General features: G+C 41.3%; 1 protein-coding gene across 5 annotated transcripts in view; it reads right to left on the bottom strand.

Moving 5' to 3' along the window:
- MXI1 (MAX interactor 1, dimerization protein) overlaps positions 1-19,075 on the bottom strand; it is a 112,964-nt gene that overhangs the window by 78,210 nt on the left and 15,679 nt on the right. For 3 of the 5 annotated variants that reach the window (XM_054982354.1, XM_054982352.1, XM_054982353.1), the window contains exon 2: positions 17,266-17,398. In XM_054982354.1, coding sequence (XP_054838329.1) covers positions 17,266-17,398 — 133 coding nt within the window. Of the gene's footprint in view, positions 1-17,265; positions 17,399-17,914; positions 18,584-19,075 lie in introns of those variants that run through there. The other 2 variants (XM_054982356.1, XM_054982355.1) reach the window with 1 other exon arrangement.

Genomic DNA, 19,075 nt, shown 5'->3' with positions numbered 1-19,075 from the left:
TATCATCTCAGCAAGGCCAATCAATGATAACATGTGATCTTTATTATTTATTATGTTGTGTGTAATTTGAATAATATTTTTAAAGCTAACTCAATTTTTAAAAAGCTAACTCAAAAAGCTGTCTTTTCAGTGTGAATACACAAGATGCAGGATTCCTTCTTATTTGGAAACTAAAAGTAGGTGGCACCTTAATCTGTTCATATGAGATTATTTACTTTAAAAAATTCTATACCACCTTTCTAATCAAATGGGGTCCCCCAAGGTAGCAATCATCAAAAGATGTAAACAGGATTTAAAATATCAATATATACAAAATATTTCACCAACTCATAAAAGGGAGCTCTGACTCATGAAAGCCTAAAAAACTTGTTGGTCTCTAAGGTGCCACTGGACTGTATCCCAGTATTAGCATGTTGAACTGGGCCCAGAAGCAAATGCAGATGGAACAAGACTAAAGTGACAAGGCCCTATAAAACAGAGAAAGGAGGGCAGGGGGAATCACTGGCCCGTTTTTCCCTCCTTTTCCTAACAAACCTACAAATTAATTTTTATAAACCAAGAGGGAGAATAAGGTCAAGAACATTATAAGTACCATTAATTGTCTTTAACCAGATGTCAGAAGGGGGCATAATATGGTAAATGCTGTTGTTCAGCAAGTCTCATTGAAATAAATGGGAATTCAGAAGAATCAGTGTTTAATGCAATGCACCCTAGACCGTTACACAAACATTGGAGACTCAGTATCAACTGTGCATAGAAAGCATGACATATAATGGCTGCAGTACACCACTAGATTCAACGTGTTATCCAACTGGTGAGATACTGTCATTCAGGACCCTTTGAGTAAGCCTGTCTATGAGTTATTGAAATATTAAAGTTCTCAGTACAAGCAAGGCAATATCAATAATACATCTGCTTAACCCAGTTTCTTTATTTAAATAATTTTTCTTCTTTCCCAAGAATGGGAAAATGACCTTTAGAAATACAGACTTATGAATACCCAAAGTAAATCCCTACAGAGGCACAGAAAGCAAAGCTTGACTATACTGGCAACTTATTACAAACTGCTGGAATTTTTTAACATGGCTTTAATATACACTATGGCACTACCATCCCTCTTAAAGAAGTAAAGCCAACATTGTTACTATTAGAGATGGGCACGATCCGCATTACAATCGAAAAAAACCCACGATAATGGCGATCGCGCCATCATGAACTGACGGATCGTTATCATCCACAGCCAACGATCCAGCGATCGGGAGGGGCCTGGATCGGGGCAATCAGGCTTGGATCGGGGATCCAGACACTCAGGCGCCAGCAATCTATTCCCCTGGCAACGGAGCCAGGGGAATGCTTGAGCTCTGTTTGCCCTCCTCCTGTCGCCCTGGAAGCCCGAATGGAAGCCCAGCTTTCCTTGATCAGCAGGGCTTCCTTCCAACCATGGAGCAGCAAAGCAGTCACCAGTTGGGAGAAGACACCCATGGGAGGGAGGGGGAAGGGGGCATTCTGTAGCCATGGGCACTCCAATCTCATCCCTGCAAACCCTGATAGGCAGCTCTGACGGCCAAACACAGACGGCCAAACACAAACACAGATGCCGCCGGCATCACCCACCGTTCCTGTATCGCTGGGAACAGCGGGGCACCACATTTGCCTCCACGATCCACGGATCGGGAACGGGAGATGCTCGGTGCGGGTCGTTAAATCGGGATCGTCGCCGGCACCAATCCACGATCAGCTTGATCGTTAATTTTTTTTGGATCGTGCCCATCTCTAGTTACTATGATTCTTTTAACAGTGCCTACAAAAAACATTAAGAAAACCACTATTATCAATGCATGTTTTATGGAGGTACATCCTTTGATATAGAAATTTTATTTAAAAACAAAAAATGTAACAGTAGAAAGTGCATAAAAACTTATACAAGCATTACAATTGAAATTAAATTAAACTAATAAAAAGATACAATCAGATAACAACACAATTTAATTGTGTAATAGCTCTCCTGCTCTCTCCTTGGTTACTTATACCCAAACTTTAATATCAACTATTTCAGTTAATCATTTTCCTGTTTTATTTTCTTGTATTGAGTTACCTTAATTAATCTTAATTTTAGCCTAAATAGTCAAAGAAATCCTTCAATTTTCCCCAGAATTCAGCTATTGGTCTATTATGTACATAAATAGTTAATTTGGCCATTGATGCATATTCATATATCTTATCTATCCACTCTGACACATCAGGGCACATATCTGTTTTCCATTTTGCTGCATATAGAACTCTTGCTGCTGTCAACATGTAATGAAAGAGGTGTCCCCGTTCTTTTGTAATGTTAATTGGTAGAATGTTTAATAGCATGTAAAGAAGTAAAGCAAACATTACTACTATGATTCTTTTAACAGTGCCTACAGAAAATACAAGAAAACCCCTATTATCAATGCATGTTTTATGGAGGTACGTCCTGATGGAAAAACTGGGTTCCAAACAGTAAGCAAACCCCAGTCAGAACAGGGGATTTAGCTGCAATACTGCCTTTGTCCACTTGTATTAGTAGTGTGTAATACCTTAAGGACTGTTCAGTTCTACAACTGAGCATATTTTCACTGCAATGACATCAGAAGAAAAAAATTATGAATTTCAGGAAAAATTGAAAGGGTTTTTTTTTACTATGTGGCTGAAAATTAAGAAAAGTTCTTTTAAATGTGAATATAAAATGTCAAGTATGATGTATTTTAACATAAATATAAGTAGGAGGATGGAGAGGAGAAATTTGAACACTATGCTATAAATTCTGTTCACAATATTATGTTTACTATCTAATGTTACTTTCTGTTATATTATTATACAGGTTTAATACTTTATGTATTCTGTTTTTGATATGTTTACTGTCTAATGTTTCTGTTGTATATTCTGCTTCTGATATTTTCTCTACAGTCCAATGTTATTTTTGTTTTAATAAAATAATATTTTAAAAAAGAAAAAAATCTACAGCTGTCAAATATTAGAAGTAGTCACCACATTAGTTAGAAGAATAACAATTGCGCCCTCACTCTGGAGCAGAGTTCTACCTGGCATCTACCTACAATTCTCTGTAGGATTTCCACAAGTCCCCATAAAACTCAGTCCCCACTAATATCACAAACTTTGCTACTCATAAGTGATGAGAACAACAACCAAGAGAAAGGCTTCTTTTGATGCAGCTTTCCTGGGCTAGAGCCACTTTCCCATCAGTCATCACCCAGAAAAATCAAATTTGGCTATACTTAACATATTTTGACAATGCTAAACTGATCTCCTTTATTTGTTTTCCCTCCACTCCTTTTCTCCTGTCATGTGCAGGTTGTAAACCTGAGGGCAGGACTTGTGTCTTTATTTTGATTTATGTACAGCACCTAAATAACGCAAGCAATCTCATATATAACAACAACTGCATTTAAATGGCCATTTTTACATATGAAGAGCCACCTCCAGATCATTATATAACATTTTCAAGCAGTACTTCACAGGGGTATGTTTAGAAGATCTCTCCCTCACAGGAAACAGCTACAGAGAAATTACCTAGTGGAGGCTAGTTTATGTAAAAAGTGGTCACACATGGTTCATGTAAAAATGGTCACAAAATATGCCAGGTACGGAGCAAGGCCAAACCTGCTTTCCCTCTTCACATTTTGTATGAAGACACAGGAAAACCTTGACCAATGCTTGGTTGCTTCAAACTCTCTCCCACACCGAACACACACACTGTTCTTTGCCAAAGACAAAACCAAAGCCAGGATAGCAGAGGAATCAGACAGGCAGGTAAGGTGGCCCTCTTAGCAACATTCAGCGTAAGTCAAGTTTTAGGGCTGTATCTTCAACACAAACAAACAAAAAATGCAAATGCATTATCAATATATCCAATTCTCAACATGTCCCATCTGTGACTACTTAAATCTGGAGACAAAGCCATAAACAAGGAGAGATCTTTCTTCAAACTGGAAAAAAGGCCCAGGTTTGCAGAAAAATCTGAAATATTTAAAGAACTCTCAAATAAGCAGCAGTGGTGCTTGTACCTTTAAGACAGGAGAGCTCAGTGGCCATGCTAGGCAACTACAACAGCCTTCAAACCTTGGTTTCTGTCACTAAGAGAAGGGAGAGGGGCCATTTCTAGGGCTATTTTGGCCTTCCAATCTATCCCAGCTCCCCTCCCTCCTGCCCTGGAGGGAGGACTCATTGAAGCCAGGCAACTTAGGCCGTTTCCACACTGCCTATAAGTAGCGCGAGACTCACGGAAGGCTGCCGGCTTCCTCGCGCGATTTTTGACACCATCTGTTTACAAAACGCCACAAACGGTGATTTATGGCGTTTTGTAGTCGGATGGTGTTAAAAATCGCGCGAGGAAGCCGGCAGCCTTCCGTGAGTCTCGCGCTATTTATAGACCATGTGGAAACGGCCTTACTCATGCAATTTGTGCGATTCACCCATGTGCAGTGGTGGCTACCAAACAACTTGATATTAAAAACTTTCCAGGGCCCAGTAGCAGGCTCTTCACAACGTGCATGACTTAGCTGGACCAAGCAGTGATCATTACACAACTTGCCTGAGTGACTTCCTACTGCTCAGCTTTTGCAGCTTGGCCAGACTTTTTTCCAGGGAAAGGCTGCTGGGGGAAGGAAGGAGAGAAAGCTGAGAGCCGGTGTGGTATAATCTGATACAGAAGAGTATCAGAGCAGGATTTGGGAGATCCAGGTTAAAATTCCTACTCTGCCATGGAAGCTTGTTGGATGACCTTGGTCCAGTAACACTCTCTCAGCCTAATCTACCTCACAGGGTTGTTGTGAGGGTGAAATGTAGGAGAAGAGAATGATCTAAGCTGCTTTGGGTCGCTGTTGGGGAGAAACAGAGGTACATACAGGGTTTTTTTCCTGCCAAAATGCTCCAGAACAGCATTTCGGCAGTTCTCAAAACTGGCCCCCCCCCCTGACCATTTCAGGCCAGAAACAAGCCCAAAACTGCCAGGATCAGGCCCGAATCAGCCTGGAACGGGCCACTGCTGGGTGGGGAAACACTCCCCTGCCTGGCAGCAGCCTGGTCCTGGCTGCTTTAGGCCCAAATTGGGCCCAAAACGGCCAGGATCAGGCCTGAATCAGCCTGGGGTGGGGAGCTGAGCAGACTCAAATCATGGAAGTGTTCCTGGGGGTGGCCACGCCCTGCATGGTGACATCACTTCCAGGAAGTGCTGTCACCATGCAGTCCACTGAGTTTCACCACCTCTTTTCTCAGAAAAAAAGCCCTAGGTACATATGAAGTAAATAATAAAGTTGAAGACTGAGGGGGGGGAGACAAAAGAAAAGTTGGTTAGTAGAAAGGAAAGAAGAAAGCAAAGAAAGGGGAGATGATATGGGGCTACCAGGAGGAGAAACAGAGGAAATAGTATGAGGAAGGGGATACCTGGGAAAATGAAGTGACCCTTCCAAGTCTTTGCAGATAATCATTTATTTTCAGCCGACAGATTGACCGACTGACCAATGAACTGACCACGTTTCATGGCACAGTGGAGAGTTGAGTCTGGTTCTCCCTGGCCTCATGCTATCCCAATTCATATCATTGATACCTGGTGTACTAACTAGGTATAGCAGTGGCAAATGTGCACACTCAACTGCAGACCCCTCACAATCACACGGGAAGAAGGAAGGTCTAATGTGACCAGCAGAAAAGGCACTTGAGTGGAGACCACTGAAACTTCCCTGCAACCCTTTTTCCAAATTGCTTTTCACCCAGCCAAGTCCCCTTCTTATACTGTTTCCTTCTGAGGGAGAGGAGACAGCTCTAGAATGAAGCAGTAATTAAGGAAGGGCAGTTCTCTGCTTATACTCCATGGCTCCTTCTATTCTCAACTTTAAATCATCAATGGCAGTTAGCATTCTTATAATAGAAAGGCTGATCTATCAGGAGCTATGAAAGATTCTCCCACAGGATAGCTGTTTGACTAGATTGCTTTTATGCTCTTTCTGGCAATAAGAACATAACATAAGACCCATTGGACTAGGGCTGAAATATTGTAGGCAAGAAGATTAACTACCAAATCATGCTGCAACAGCCATCCACACTTTCTAAGAAATGCATGAAATCCATTTCTGGCAGCTGATAAATGTGGGTGGCTCCCACAGCAAGGTCTCCATAAGCAAGGTGCTAACTTGGCTTGATAGCCATTATCACATCACATGCAGAAGTCCCTGAGAGATCTGCTGTTTACATCAGTAAAACTTTGGAGGTCTTTTGAGACCACTCAGAGCACCCCAAAGTGTTGCATTGGTGACCTTTCCAAAGGGTGGATCTCACCCAAATAACTTTCTGGAAGTCAACAAATAGATCTACAGTTCTACAGAGGCTCCTAGCTTAGAGTCACTAAACTTCTAAACAGAAAGAAAATAACCGTGCTAGATAACCAAAATATTCATTCCATCTGGCTAAATAGCAGCTGAAACCAGATAAATTTCAAGCTAGCTTTCATCTGGATTCAAAACCAGCAAAAGGAGCCAAGAGATATTTCCATAACACACACCACTCCTATTTTCTTGGCCAACAGGGTGATACTCATGCCGAAGTAAGCAACCCAAGCAGCCCAGTTCTGTCAAAAAGCATTGCTTACTGCAAGCCTCTCCTTTGCCATAGGCAGTTGCAATAAGAATTCAAGAAGAACAAGTATTGTACACATCTGGCACTCATAATTAAACTATCTCTATCCTAAAATATGTGTACTTACTACACATTACTAAACACTGGACACCAGCCACAGAATTGGGGCCTGAAGTGCACACTGTACAAAGAAAGACATCAATCATGCTAACAAGTTTAAGAAGTTTTTGTCCTTCTTAAGTTATTACAGCTATGATACAGCAGCAAGGTCAGAAGGTGCATTTTTAGAAATTAGGCATGGCCCAGCATAAAATGGCCTGGGACCAACAATGCATCTGTCCCCACACAGATGGTGGTATAGCAAACACTCATCATATTGGTCTGCTGTGTGCACATACTCCTAGCCAGTATACCAGAAATCCAGAAACCACTGCACAGAAGGGTTGTGCACAAACGGAAAAGGCATCTGCAGCACTGCACCATATGCAGACATGTCTGAAGAGCTAATTCTCAGTTTACTTAACACACCAATGTTAAAAAAATACCCACATTTAAATAGCAAAACATCAGTTGTAAATGTGCCAGGTTTCTCTGCGTTATACACATAAGTGGTGACTGGAAAAGGACGGAACCTCCACTTGCATGCTTTTTGCATGGAAATTCAGCAGCTGAAATGCACACACATTGTTCACAACTGATTATGTTGCTCTTGTATTTTGTTATTTAATTAAAAAATAATAAAGATAACCAAGTTTTAAAAGTAAAATATGAGGTAGTTCCTATAAAATCCAAAATGATTCTGTTCCATTGTCACTAACTGAAGTTACCAAGATCAAACATTAAAAGGGAAATGGAATATGGTTTGGAAACATTTGGTAATGTAGTAGCAAATTATCAAAGAGCCTTCATTTTCCTTTGGCAGAGTCCTTGTTTCAGCTGTGAGGATGAATTATGTGAGATTCTAGTTCATGAAAAGTGAAAGTTCTCACAAAATATATTAGTTTGATCACCAAAATGATTACCTTAACTAGACTTAATCAGCTCTTAATAGTGAATATTAGTTTAGAAAAATAAAGCCTCCTGTATTGTAAACTTAAGCTTCCTTCTAGCACAGCTATAAATTTGCTTCTAGCTTCAAACATCACCTTACCTTAAATGTGAGTGAATATGATTGCTTGAAAAGTTATTCCAGTTACCCTAAGTGAGTAATAATGTGAGTAATAATAACCATGTACTTATATACCACTCTTCTGGACAGGTTAATGCCACACTCAAAGTGGTTAAAGTCAGCATTAATATTTATCCCCACAATACAGCTGGGGAGCTGGGATTGAGAGGAGTGGCTTACCCAAGGCCAACTGCAAAGTTCATGACAGTAGTGGGAGTCGAACCAACAGAGTGGTGGCTCAGAGCCCAGCCACACTTATGCTATAGCAGCTCTCTCCACGTATGGGCCTACCAAACCTTCTACTATCTATAAAGAAGTTTCAAAAGTGAGGGAAGAAGAAAGACATTGCACAGTAAGTAGTGAGGCTAGAATGAAGACAAAAAGCAAACATTAAACTGCTTCTAGTTAAATAGTATAAAAACAATGGAAATAACCAGCGTAGTATAGCCATTAAGAAGTTAAACTATGACTGGACAGACCCAAGTTCAAATCCCATGAAGCTCGCTGAACAACCTTGGACAAATCAATGCCTGTCAACCACCTCACAAGGTTGTTGTGGAAACAAAATGGTATGGGAGAACCATGTACTTAGGAATATATGACGAATGTGTAAAACATCAGAAATCTCTAAGAATAGAATACCTGTTAATCAGTTGCTGCAAAACACCCATTTCCTTGATTTTCATAGCCTGTCTTCAGTTTTCTACTGGTCCTTTTACTCCTCTGTGCTCCTCTCTGCTGCACCATTTGTTCTGATTTTATCACTACCATCTCACATCTATCATCTGAACATCCCTCTCACCTGTCTCTTTTGATTATTAAAGTAGACCATGAACAACCTCGTAACAGCTGTTGCTAAGTTTCTGAACATGGGAGTAAATCAGGTCACTGACAGTTCCACCCTGAACAGATTCACACCCTTTTAAGCCCACTAACTAGGATGGCTCTTCAATGACCCACTGAGTTACCAGACTACAAATGACAGAGGTCTTCCTAATCTTGAGCTGATCATTGTGTGTGAAAGGTGATACAATATACAGATGCTGCGAAGAACCACCAAGACAGAAATGTGGACAAGAATGTTATACTACAATAAAATTGGTTAGTCTTAAAGGTGCTACTGGACTCTCTTTAAGAATGTTCTGCTGGCTAGTGACTGCATGGCCAATGGTGGGTCACCACATACAACTAAATCATTCAAAATTCAATATATACAGAGAATACTGAGAGGTAGAGAGAGGCACAAACCGAAATATGAACCAAAATTCGGCATGAACTGGGCCAGTTTGTGGTTCTCAAACCGACAGTTCGTCAGAGCCCATTTCTGACGAACCGCCACGAACTTTAGGCTGGTTCATTTTTTGGTTCGTCACTGCTGTTGATCAGTTTCCTAGGTCACAGGCAATGGACTTTCTGAAGACCTTCTGCTGACCCAGAAGTGGCCTTCTGCTGACTTGGAAGTGACGTTTTCACAAACCAAATGAACTGGTTCACAAACTGGGGCAGGTTCGTGAAAGTTGGTGGTTCGTGAAATGCAAAAAGCCACAAACCACACGGTTCGTTTTTTTTCCGGTTCATGCCCATCTCTACTGAGAGGCTCTCTCCCATTTTTACTTCCCTGGAGCTACGAGGCTGCAGGGTTAACTTTCACTTTTTTTGTGGAAGGGATGGATAACATTAAGAGCCAAGCTACAAGTGACGAATTACACTTGCCAGGCATGTGTAATTCGTCACTTGTAGCTTGGCTCTAAGACTCCAAAGAGCTACCACAGGTCCTAGACAAAGATTCCCTTAAAGCTCCCTTCACATTCTGAAGAACACCCAGAATATACTCGGTTAGGATAAGTATGCTGCCACTATACCGCAGTAATACCTTGTAGTAACCCCCCCCCAGGACCCCAAGTTAAGCCAGCTCCCCTAGTTCTTCCCACTCAGCAACCCTCGATGACTCTCAGCAATAGTGTTGCCTGGCAAGTTCAAATTTCTGGAAAAAGATACAGCTCAATTGTGGTCACCAAAGATGTTTAGTGTAAAGTACTAGCTGCTATGGAACATTCTTATGGGCACTCAAATAGAATCTGTGACTATGGAGGAATTCCAAACAATATTTTCCATTTTCACACACACATACCCAGCACACATTCCTGTACCAGTGTCACCATCCTGCTGCTTCAAGAACAAAAATCCAATAGAAATTATATCAGAAACGAATCTATAAATGCAGTGTGCATGTTTTAAAAAAATGAATGAAAATTTCCTTGAAACTTTATATATTCTTTGTTTTATATTTTTAGATACTGTTATGTTTTTAGAAACTATTCTAGACTTTAAAAGCCCCAAATCCATCCTGAAACATGTAAAGGGCTAATCATTCTGGGAAAAGCCTTCCATGATGAAAACGGTCAATCTTAAAATAAAAGGAAGAAATCTATCCTATTTGATGTTCTGTGGTTAAAAAATAATGTCCAACAGGGAAAAAACAAATGCAAATAGCTTTATTTGTATGACATCATTATGTGCTCTATTTCTGTAATCTGTGGCACGAACTTTAAAATGTCAGCATAATTTGCCAATTTTATTTCCAAGAATGAAAGAGGAAAAATTCAAAAGATATACAAATTGAAATGGTTGTATTAGACAGTAAACAATTCGAGTAAGAGGAACAATAAACTTCTGTGGGCATTGGATTCTGCAAAGGGTTTCATGGGTGGCCTGGGAGCTAGAGAGACACTTAAAAGCAAGAATGTGCCAAAATTTTGCAAGGTTTGATTTGCGATACAAAAGTGGTTGTTTTAGACAATAGGAAAAGATGCGCGTCTTATAGTATGCATCTTCTGCACCTTTTGTGTGCATTATTTTCCTAATCAGCTGCTGATTGGCTGCCTTTTTTTTAGCTCGATAGGGCTTCTTCACTCTATTATCCCAGCCAATCAGGAATCACAGATTGAACATAGTGATGTCACAGAGCTATGCAGACAATCAGATTGGATATGTGATGATTTCATTGAGGGTAAATTAAACCCTTCTTTGCTTTCACTCTGAAAGATGGGAAGGGGGGAAGAGAGAGAATGCACACCCATTTCTTATCCTACCAGACAAACGTTCATCTTACTGCACTATGCAGCTCCATGGCTTGTCAGTGTTGTGCAACCAACATAATTTAAAATCTGCATAGTTAAATATGACAAGTTGGGCAGAATGTGGATGGGCTATGCATTTGGATGAGATGGTCATCCACACCAGATTTCAATGGATTGTATGTTCTATCCTACCTCATCAACTACAGACAAATGGATTAGGATGATGATGCATCAGCCCAGTTGCCTCAATAATGGGTCGTTTCAGTTCACTTTCCTCCCCCTACCACCAGAGATAGTCAAACTCTTACAAAACTTTTTGGACCCTTTTATAAAAGGATGTAAAAAGAAGAGTGGTGGGAGGGAGTGCATTTTGCAGGATGAGAAAATATTCATCTAATGCAGATACTTAGTTCAGTGCTAAAACCACTAACTGTCAGGCCATGAACATCTGATGACAATGTGCCTGGAAGTATGCAAATTAGGATGATTTTTATATCGCACATCAGTCATGTCAAATGTCTTCAGGACTAACAAAAAACCATGTCCAATACCTGCATTAATATATTTTCTTCCAATCTATTTGAAAAAATAGAATGGCAGAATGCCAAAACTGCATATTGCCATTTGTTAACTGATTCATAAACAAGCATAGAAGAGTTTCTTTTGTGGCAGTGCCATCACCATTTGTCCTTGAAAATATTTTATATAAAATAGCTTTTTTCCTCAGGAAGCTTTTCCAACATAGAAGTTTCCAAATGTATACAGTAAAGCCTCGTTATTCTGAAGATGTTTCTCCCAACCCACTACTCCCTTGATGTTTTATGTTTTTCTCTATCTGGAATATTTCTCTTTTGTAGTCAAATTTAACGTTCCCTATGATCTTGGACAAATCTACACTTGGTTTTTAAAAATCTACTTTTGCAAAGGAAATTGAAATTTCTACATCAACAAGCCCCAAATTCTGGGCTCAGAACATTGTTTGTATAAATACGCAAATGCATTATTTCTTCCAAAGGCAACATTTCAACTTCTGTATAGTTTAGAATAACTTGTTAAGAATGGGGCTGGTAGGATAAAGGAGGACAGGAATTATGACCCTGTGGAACATATGTAAGTTTCTGCTCTATCTATTCGTATAGGTATTTCAGAGTAGTAGTACAAGACATCACAAGCTGACTGCTGCAGACTAATCTAGTCTGAATTATTTTGTCTCTGGTTTCCAGCATAAGCGAGACATGAAGCTGTGCCACCGGACTGGATCAGCAATAGCCACCAGTGCTCTTGTACGCCATCAGTCTGCTGTACCCTTTTATGAACCCAGTGAGACTGTTGGCTTACACAACAGCCCACTGTAACTTCATTAACCTTATTATATATCAGGAAGGTCTCCGTTCACATGTGGGATGGGGGGGATGACTTACAATTTCCTGCTCATAAAGTAACATTTTGCCAACTGAAGTGCCATTGAGAGCAGAAATCACCAAGCTCTCTTCCTTGACAAATATTATTGACTCAGTTTGGGGTTATGCAGAATCAGTGCTGGTAGAGTCCATCAACAGAAAAGGCTGAATGAACCACTGAAAGCCAAGTAGATGTTTTAAACTTAGTTATAATGGAACAAAAAAGCATCCTTTTAGTTCATCCAATCCCAACCCCTCTGTTCACAATCAGCAAATGTTAACATGGAAAGTGCCCAGAATAAAGGAGTAGCTAAATTTATGAACTGTAGGATCTAGAAACCAGCACAGGTTCCACTCTAACTATTTGATCCTGGAATCTAGGTGTTTTATGTTTCTGGGTTTGTATTGGTTGCCTGTTAATAATTTAACTATTTTATCTTGTATTATTACGTATGCTATTTCAAACAGGTCTCTGAAGAGGCAGCATATAAATGTTTTAAATTTTAAAAAATCTACTTCCACTATATGGGCCAAAACAGCCAGTCTGACAGATTTAAGTATCCCCATTGGAGAACCCTGCAAAAACTAATGGGAAGTACCAAGCCACACATTTCACCTTTGCAGGTCACTCCATGGAGCTTCAAAGCATCCTCTCTATCCCAAGGAGCCCTGCAGATTTTTTTTTTGTACTGCAGCAAACTTGTTCACAACCTTACTCATGTCTTGCCAATTAGCACATTAGTTTGCGTATCACTGCAGCTTGGTACATTCCACATGAGGGACATAAAAGACAGTTCTGCATTATACTATTAAAGGATAACGAAGGGCCAAACTACATGCACCATGTTTGTTTTTCATGTGTCATCTATAAAGCAGAGACAAGTGTGTGTCATCTTAAGTCCGTTGCTCCCAGTTTAGTTGAATTCTGGTATCAAAGCCGGGCTGGAATCAACAAAGTGGAGAAAATTTTGAATGAAAGGGAAGATTCTGTTCTTCTAGTCCACAGATACATTTTTGTTATACGTTAGATATCTCCCCTCTTCCTTTCTCACCTCCTTTTAAATGGGGCACATGAAGAACAAATGCGGCTGTCCCTTCTGCATCTAGTGTCCCCCTCTTAGCCTCCATTCTCAGGTATGATTTGAACACAAGGGAGCTTTCTTCTGTTGAGACTGCAGTAAGGAGAGGAAAAACTTCAGAAGAGTATACCACGTATTGCCTCTTCCCAGCTTTCCATGAAATACTTATGCAAGACCAAAGGATTCTGGGAATCTGCTCCTCACTACTCACCATGGGCAGGCCCAATGGCGGACAGTCAAGGAGTATCAGGGCTGGGAGAGAATCTAACCCAGAATAATGAGCCTTCTAACTTCCATAATGTTCCATAATCCACTGCATTATCTGCTCCCCCAATCAGTGGTAGAAAATAGGAAAGATGCACACACTAAGTGAATACCTAGTTTATGTTTGCCCAGCCTGCAGTTCTGCCACAACATTTCTGACAGAAAATATATGCTTCAGGGCTGGGACTCCTAGTGATTTATAGTTGCCACTTCAGGCTGTGATCAGCAAAGAGATGTGGGAGAAATGAACCAAAACTAAAAACACTACAGAAAAGATGATTTTATGGAATTAGCTAAGGAAGCCAAATTTTATCAGCTGTGCTGGCTCCCCATGCTGATGCAAAAGGAATGAAATTCCTTCACAGCAAATATTCTAAATAATCCACTTTCAACCAAGAGAAAGAAAGAATAACTACACTTGTTCTAATATGCTTCAGTGTAAAAACCTGCCAGCTCAAAAGTCCTTGTGCCTCTTCATACAATTCAGGCCATATCAGATATTCAGAAAATACAGCTGAGGGGCATAAAACATTAACTGAAAGGGTTTTTTTATCAATTCAGCCTCTTCACTGCTCACCACATCTTTGCACCAACAGTGCATGCACACATATTGAGGTTGAGGTGCTCTACAAACAGAACTATTTTGTTTCTCCCAAGAAAGCCAGCCATCATGAGGCAAAATAAACACACCCACAGAACCGAAAGCAAACTGGAAAAACAGCTATCATTACTTCTCCACGCTCCTTCCCACCAACAGCAGACATCCCATCGTATCCATAGACTCTGTGAGAGAGATTTTACTTGTATAACATTCTGTTACATCACAGCAGTATAACTAAGAGGTTTCTAGTCAGATTTTCAGCCACTTTCCCTTTTGTCTTTTTTCTATAGCATATATTAGCATTTTCCACAGCCACTCATTGCCTCCATACACCTTCCCTTAAACTCCCACTTTTCTTCACTGCTTCTGTCACTGGCCCCTTCTACACCAGGGATGTAACTCCTCACTATCCTACAAAAAACAAAAGGCATGGAATTGGCTTGTCTGGACCCTCTCATGTCGGGTCAGTGTGGTGCTGTTCTTTTTAGTCTGCACCATGTCAAAATGTGTTGGGATTGATGAGTGCTGGTGCTTTTGTCAACAATGCTGTCATCAGTGATGTCACAGCACCCGCCCTTTTTTTGTTTGTTTTTTTTGCACATGCAATTACTTGATGTATCACTGGAACACTGGATCAATCCATTTCCTGGATTTCTCCCTCTCAACTCACTGGTGCATCGATCCTTCACTGGATTAAAAAAAAATAGGTGGAAAGGAAAATAGAGAAGAAAGAGGAGAAGGGGGAGGAATCGACAGAAGGGGGAGGGAGTGGCTGGATAGACTATAATAACATAATAATAATATTTGATTTATATACTACCCTTCAGGACAACTTAATGCCCACTCATAGTGGTTTACCAAGTATGTCATTATTATCCTCATAACAAAATACCCTGTGAGTTGGGTGGGGCTGAGAGAGCTCCTAGAAGCTGTGACTGACCCAAGGTCACCCAGCTGGCTTCAAGTGGAGGAGTAGAGAATCAAACCCAGTTCTCCAAATTAGAGTTCCATGCTCTTAACCACTACACCAAACTGGCTCTCAATAGTGACCAGTCACAATGAAGTGGGCTGGTAGAGAGTGGAGGGGGGCAGAAGAGGGTGGAACACTAAAAGATGGGATAAAGAGTGTGCACAGGGAAACATGAGTCTCAAAAACAGATTTTTAAAATGTTGGGGTTTAAGTGCTCCCAAGAAATCCGCAGAAAAGCTGTATAGTAGCTAGAGTGGCTACTCAGGGCAGCAAATCAGGTGCAGTTGGTCATGAAAAAAACCGTTGCAGTATGGGAATTGAACCAGAGAAACTGGCCTATGCAGGAGGGGTTTCTGTGTCCCCTTCCTTCCAACTCCACACATATACATATACATATACATATACATATACATATACATATACATATACATATACATATACATATACATATACATATACATATACATATACATATACATATACATATACATATACATATAGCCCAACCTCCACTGCTTTCTACATCCCTTTCCCATATACCATTTTTTGTCTGAACATCCATGACATGACCTCATTTCCAGCCTTATCAGGCTGTGATTGACAAAACTACTTTTTGGAGTCAAATCTGTATAATCCATTGCTTAATTTGATATGATATTCACCTAAAACAGCACCAGCATAGGAAGACAACATAGTATTATGACAAAGATATGGCTCAACTGGAAGGCATTATTTGATTTTAATAAGTTGTATCATGCAGAAATTATCAACAAACCTCACACCCCTCTTTTCAAGAAATAAGAAAGTCTCCAGGGTAGATTTGAATGAGAAGGCTCACCAGAAGTATTAAGTATTGCGCCTTGTGCTCATAGCGATTTCAGCCAGGCAGTGATTTCAGCTCATGCGAGTAACTTTATTACAAATACTGCATACATGCGCTCCCGAAGGAGCCAGATATATACACCCCAAACGACACCCCCTTTAAGTAACTCCCCAATGAGAACACAGACAACTGGGATCCTTCATGTGCTGACAAAAGGTAACATGTTTACAAGGCAGCAACTGGTTCATATCCTGGAAGAATGATTGGCAGCTGCTAACCCTATTTCCCAATCGGATTGTAGACCTGAGGAGCCCCACTTTACTCAAAGCTAGTCCAGTACACAACAAGAAGCTGTGGCATTCACTTATGTGGGGAGAATACTATAGCTAAAAAAAAAATCATACTACAAGTTTAATATTCTGCATAAAACACTCTGTAAGACACCCAAATATTGTATCTACTCTTGGATCCCTGCGTTATTTGCATTGCAGTGAACACAATCACTATCCTACTCCTACTAATTAGAAAATTAGCTTCATTTCCATACAACATAGTACATATCTCACGAAGGACACAGAGCAAGATTCTGTATTATACTATTCACACACTGTTTTAACAAACCATTCATACAGCTGGGAGTTTTCTGGAGTATCGACATCCAGACCACACTGTATCAAACATGTGCTTTCAAAATGTTGCACAGGACGAGCATATAATAAAAGCATATAAAGGACTATGCACTGTTCAAGGAAACATGGCTAACCCTAGAGGATTCATTCTCCCACTGAAAATGTTTAGACTATATCTCTTAACCTGGGATAAGCTTCACTAGATACAGTGAGACCTCTTTAGTAAACACACATAGGATTCAACTTTAAAATCATAATTAGTTTCCCTAGAGTAAAAAAAAAACATTCTTGTATAGAAAAGTCCTCAGCAAGAACGGGGGAAAAAAATAATTAAAAGATGCCTAGCACAACCTGTGAAAAACAAAACAGTGCACATCCAGCTAGTTGGCTCTCTTAGATTTAAAGGGTCAGCTACTACAATAACATGTTTGAAAATTATTCTATAAAAAGCCTAGAGATTACCAAGCACCAGGAGGAAGTAACACTGCAAGAAAGAAAGAAAAAAGAACAAACTTCCCATCTGAAGCATAAGCAAAATACAGCCTAGCTTGTTCCACATACACATGAAGTATTTGGATCACTGTTTTCTGTTGCAGGCTGGCAACTCCCTTTTCAGGCCCTTGCAGGCTGTACCTGTTAGCAGTGCCTGTACTGCTACCTCCACTGCTATGCTTCCTTGCCCGGCTCAGCCTCTGCGGTGGTTTTGGGTCCTGCAGTCCAAGGCTCGGCATGGAAGGGAAGGTCGAGGCGTAACCATGTTCACACTCTGCACAAATCATCAGCAAAAGGGGAAGAGAAGGATCAGTCAACAGGAAACAAACAACAGATTCCAAGGACATAGAGTCTTAGTGAAGACACTCAGACATCCACTTCAGGGAACACTCACTACTTTAAGTAACCCAGAGAAGCAAAAGTGGCACTGAAAATAACTGTCAGAGGGAGACCCTCAGTTTCAAGTCTGCATGAAGTCTGCATGAAGCTACCAGAACTGGACCTAGATCTCAGGAAAGGGGGAGGACAAGGCTGCAATCCTAAAGACAACTTCCTAGGAGTAAGCCCTATTGAACGTGCCCCATGGGATTTATGTCAGAGTAGACCCGTTTAGGATGGCTGCCTCTGCTATTTGCTACAACTCTCTGCCCTCCACATTTCCGCAGCATGTAGGACTTTCTTCCCACCAAGTTCTCCCCAAACACCATATCCCTTCAGCAGGAACAATTCGCCCCCATTTTTCCTTGGGGAGGTGCCACTTCAATCCTCTGCCCTCCCTCAATCCAGTTACCTCTCTCTCTGCGCTCCAGATATTCAGCTGCCTCCAGAAGGCGCTGGATGTTGATCACCTCTACCCGATCCATAGCCCTTAGATAGAGGAGGCCTCCGGAGCACCCTACCCCTTCTCCTGGGCAGCTGCTTTAGAAGGGGGAAGACTTCTTTCCCCTGCAAGTGCCTTTTTTGGAAAGGGTGGTGACCCCAAGTAAAGCCCCCCTTCTTTCAGGGGAGGACGGGAGGAAAAAAAACAGGAAGTCTGTTTTGCTTTCACTAAGTTAAGGGGAGGGGGAGATCTAGTAAACCTAACACCTCGGTCCCCTGAATCCTAGCCACATGCTTCCTGAACTGTCTGGCTCGCAACAGCGTCCAGTCCTTTTTGCTTCATCCCCGTGTCCTTAGCTAAGATTTTTTTCCCCTCTGGTTCTTGGCTGGCCGAACTCTTCCCTCTTAAACATCGAGGACTACCACTGATCTTGCCCCCACACCCTTCCTCCTGCAGCCAACAGCGAAGCTCTCCCTCGCTTCTCCGTAATCTTGCCCCCCTAGTTCTGCATCGTGCCCTCTGACGCCTTGTCTTCCCCGATCCTACACTCCTCCTCTGAACCTCGGTGCTCCCCCTGCATCCATGGTCCAAGCCTTCTCCCCGGGACCTAGAGGCTTTCTCCGCCTCCTGCAGCAGATACTGGCGGTCTCTGCCTTTTTCACAGTTTGTTTACCTCTGCTTAGAAATCATGGGAAGGGGGAAGGGACACACATGAGACTCTGTCCCGATGCCACCTGGGAAATGTAGTTCTCTGCTCCCACTGCCTTCCGTGCACAGGCAAAGCAGCCGCAGCTGCATTGTGGGAAGCCCTCGCTCTTGCACCGCTTGCTTGGCTGAATGAAAAAGGCTACAATGTATTATTTGCAGTCACTGTTCTGTCCCAGCTTCCTGCACCTATATTACTTGCGGGCACAAAAAGGGGGTGGGGGTTCCTGTTTTGTTTGTGGCAAAGCATTTGTCCTTGATGTGAATCGAACTGCTGTAAAAAAAATAAAAACAAATCTACCCTGCTCTCCAGCGCTTGTTCATATTTTAAGTATCCTAGCTGTAATTACACAACGAAAGTTAAAAATATCGCGAGGCTGCATTTATTGTCTTGCTATAGTTTTTTTCAATCTGTCAAATACCAAA

This window comes from Eublepharis macularius, chromosome 6 (genome assembly GCF_028583425.1).
Source record: "Eublepharis macularius isolate TG4126 chromosome 6, MPM_Emac_v1.0, whole genome shotgun sequence".
NCBI lineage: Eukaryota > Metazoa > Chordata > Lepidosauria > Squamata > Eublepharidae > Eublepharis > Eublepharis macularius.
The sequence above is the reverse complement of the archived record's forward strand: the minus strand, read 5'-3'. Positions and strand labels throughout refer to the sequence as shown.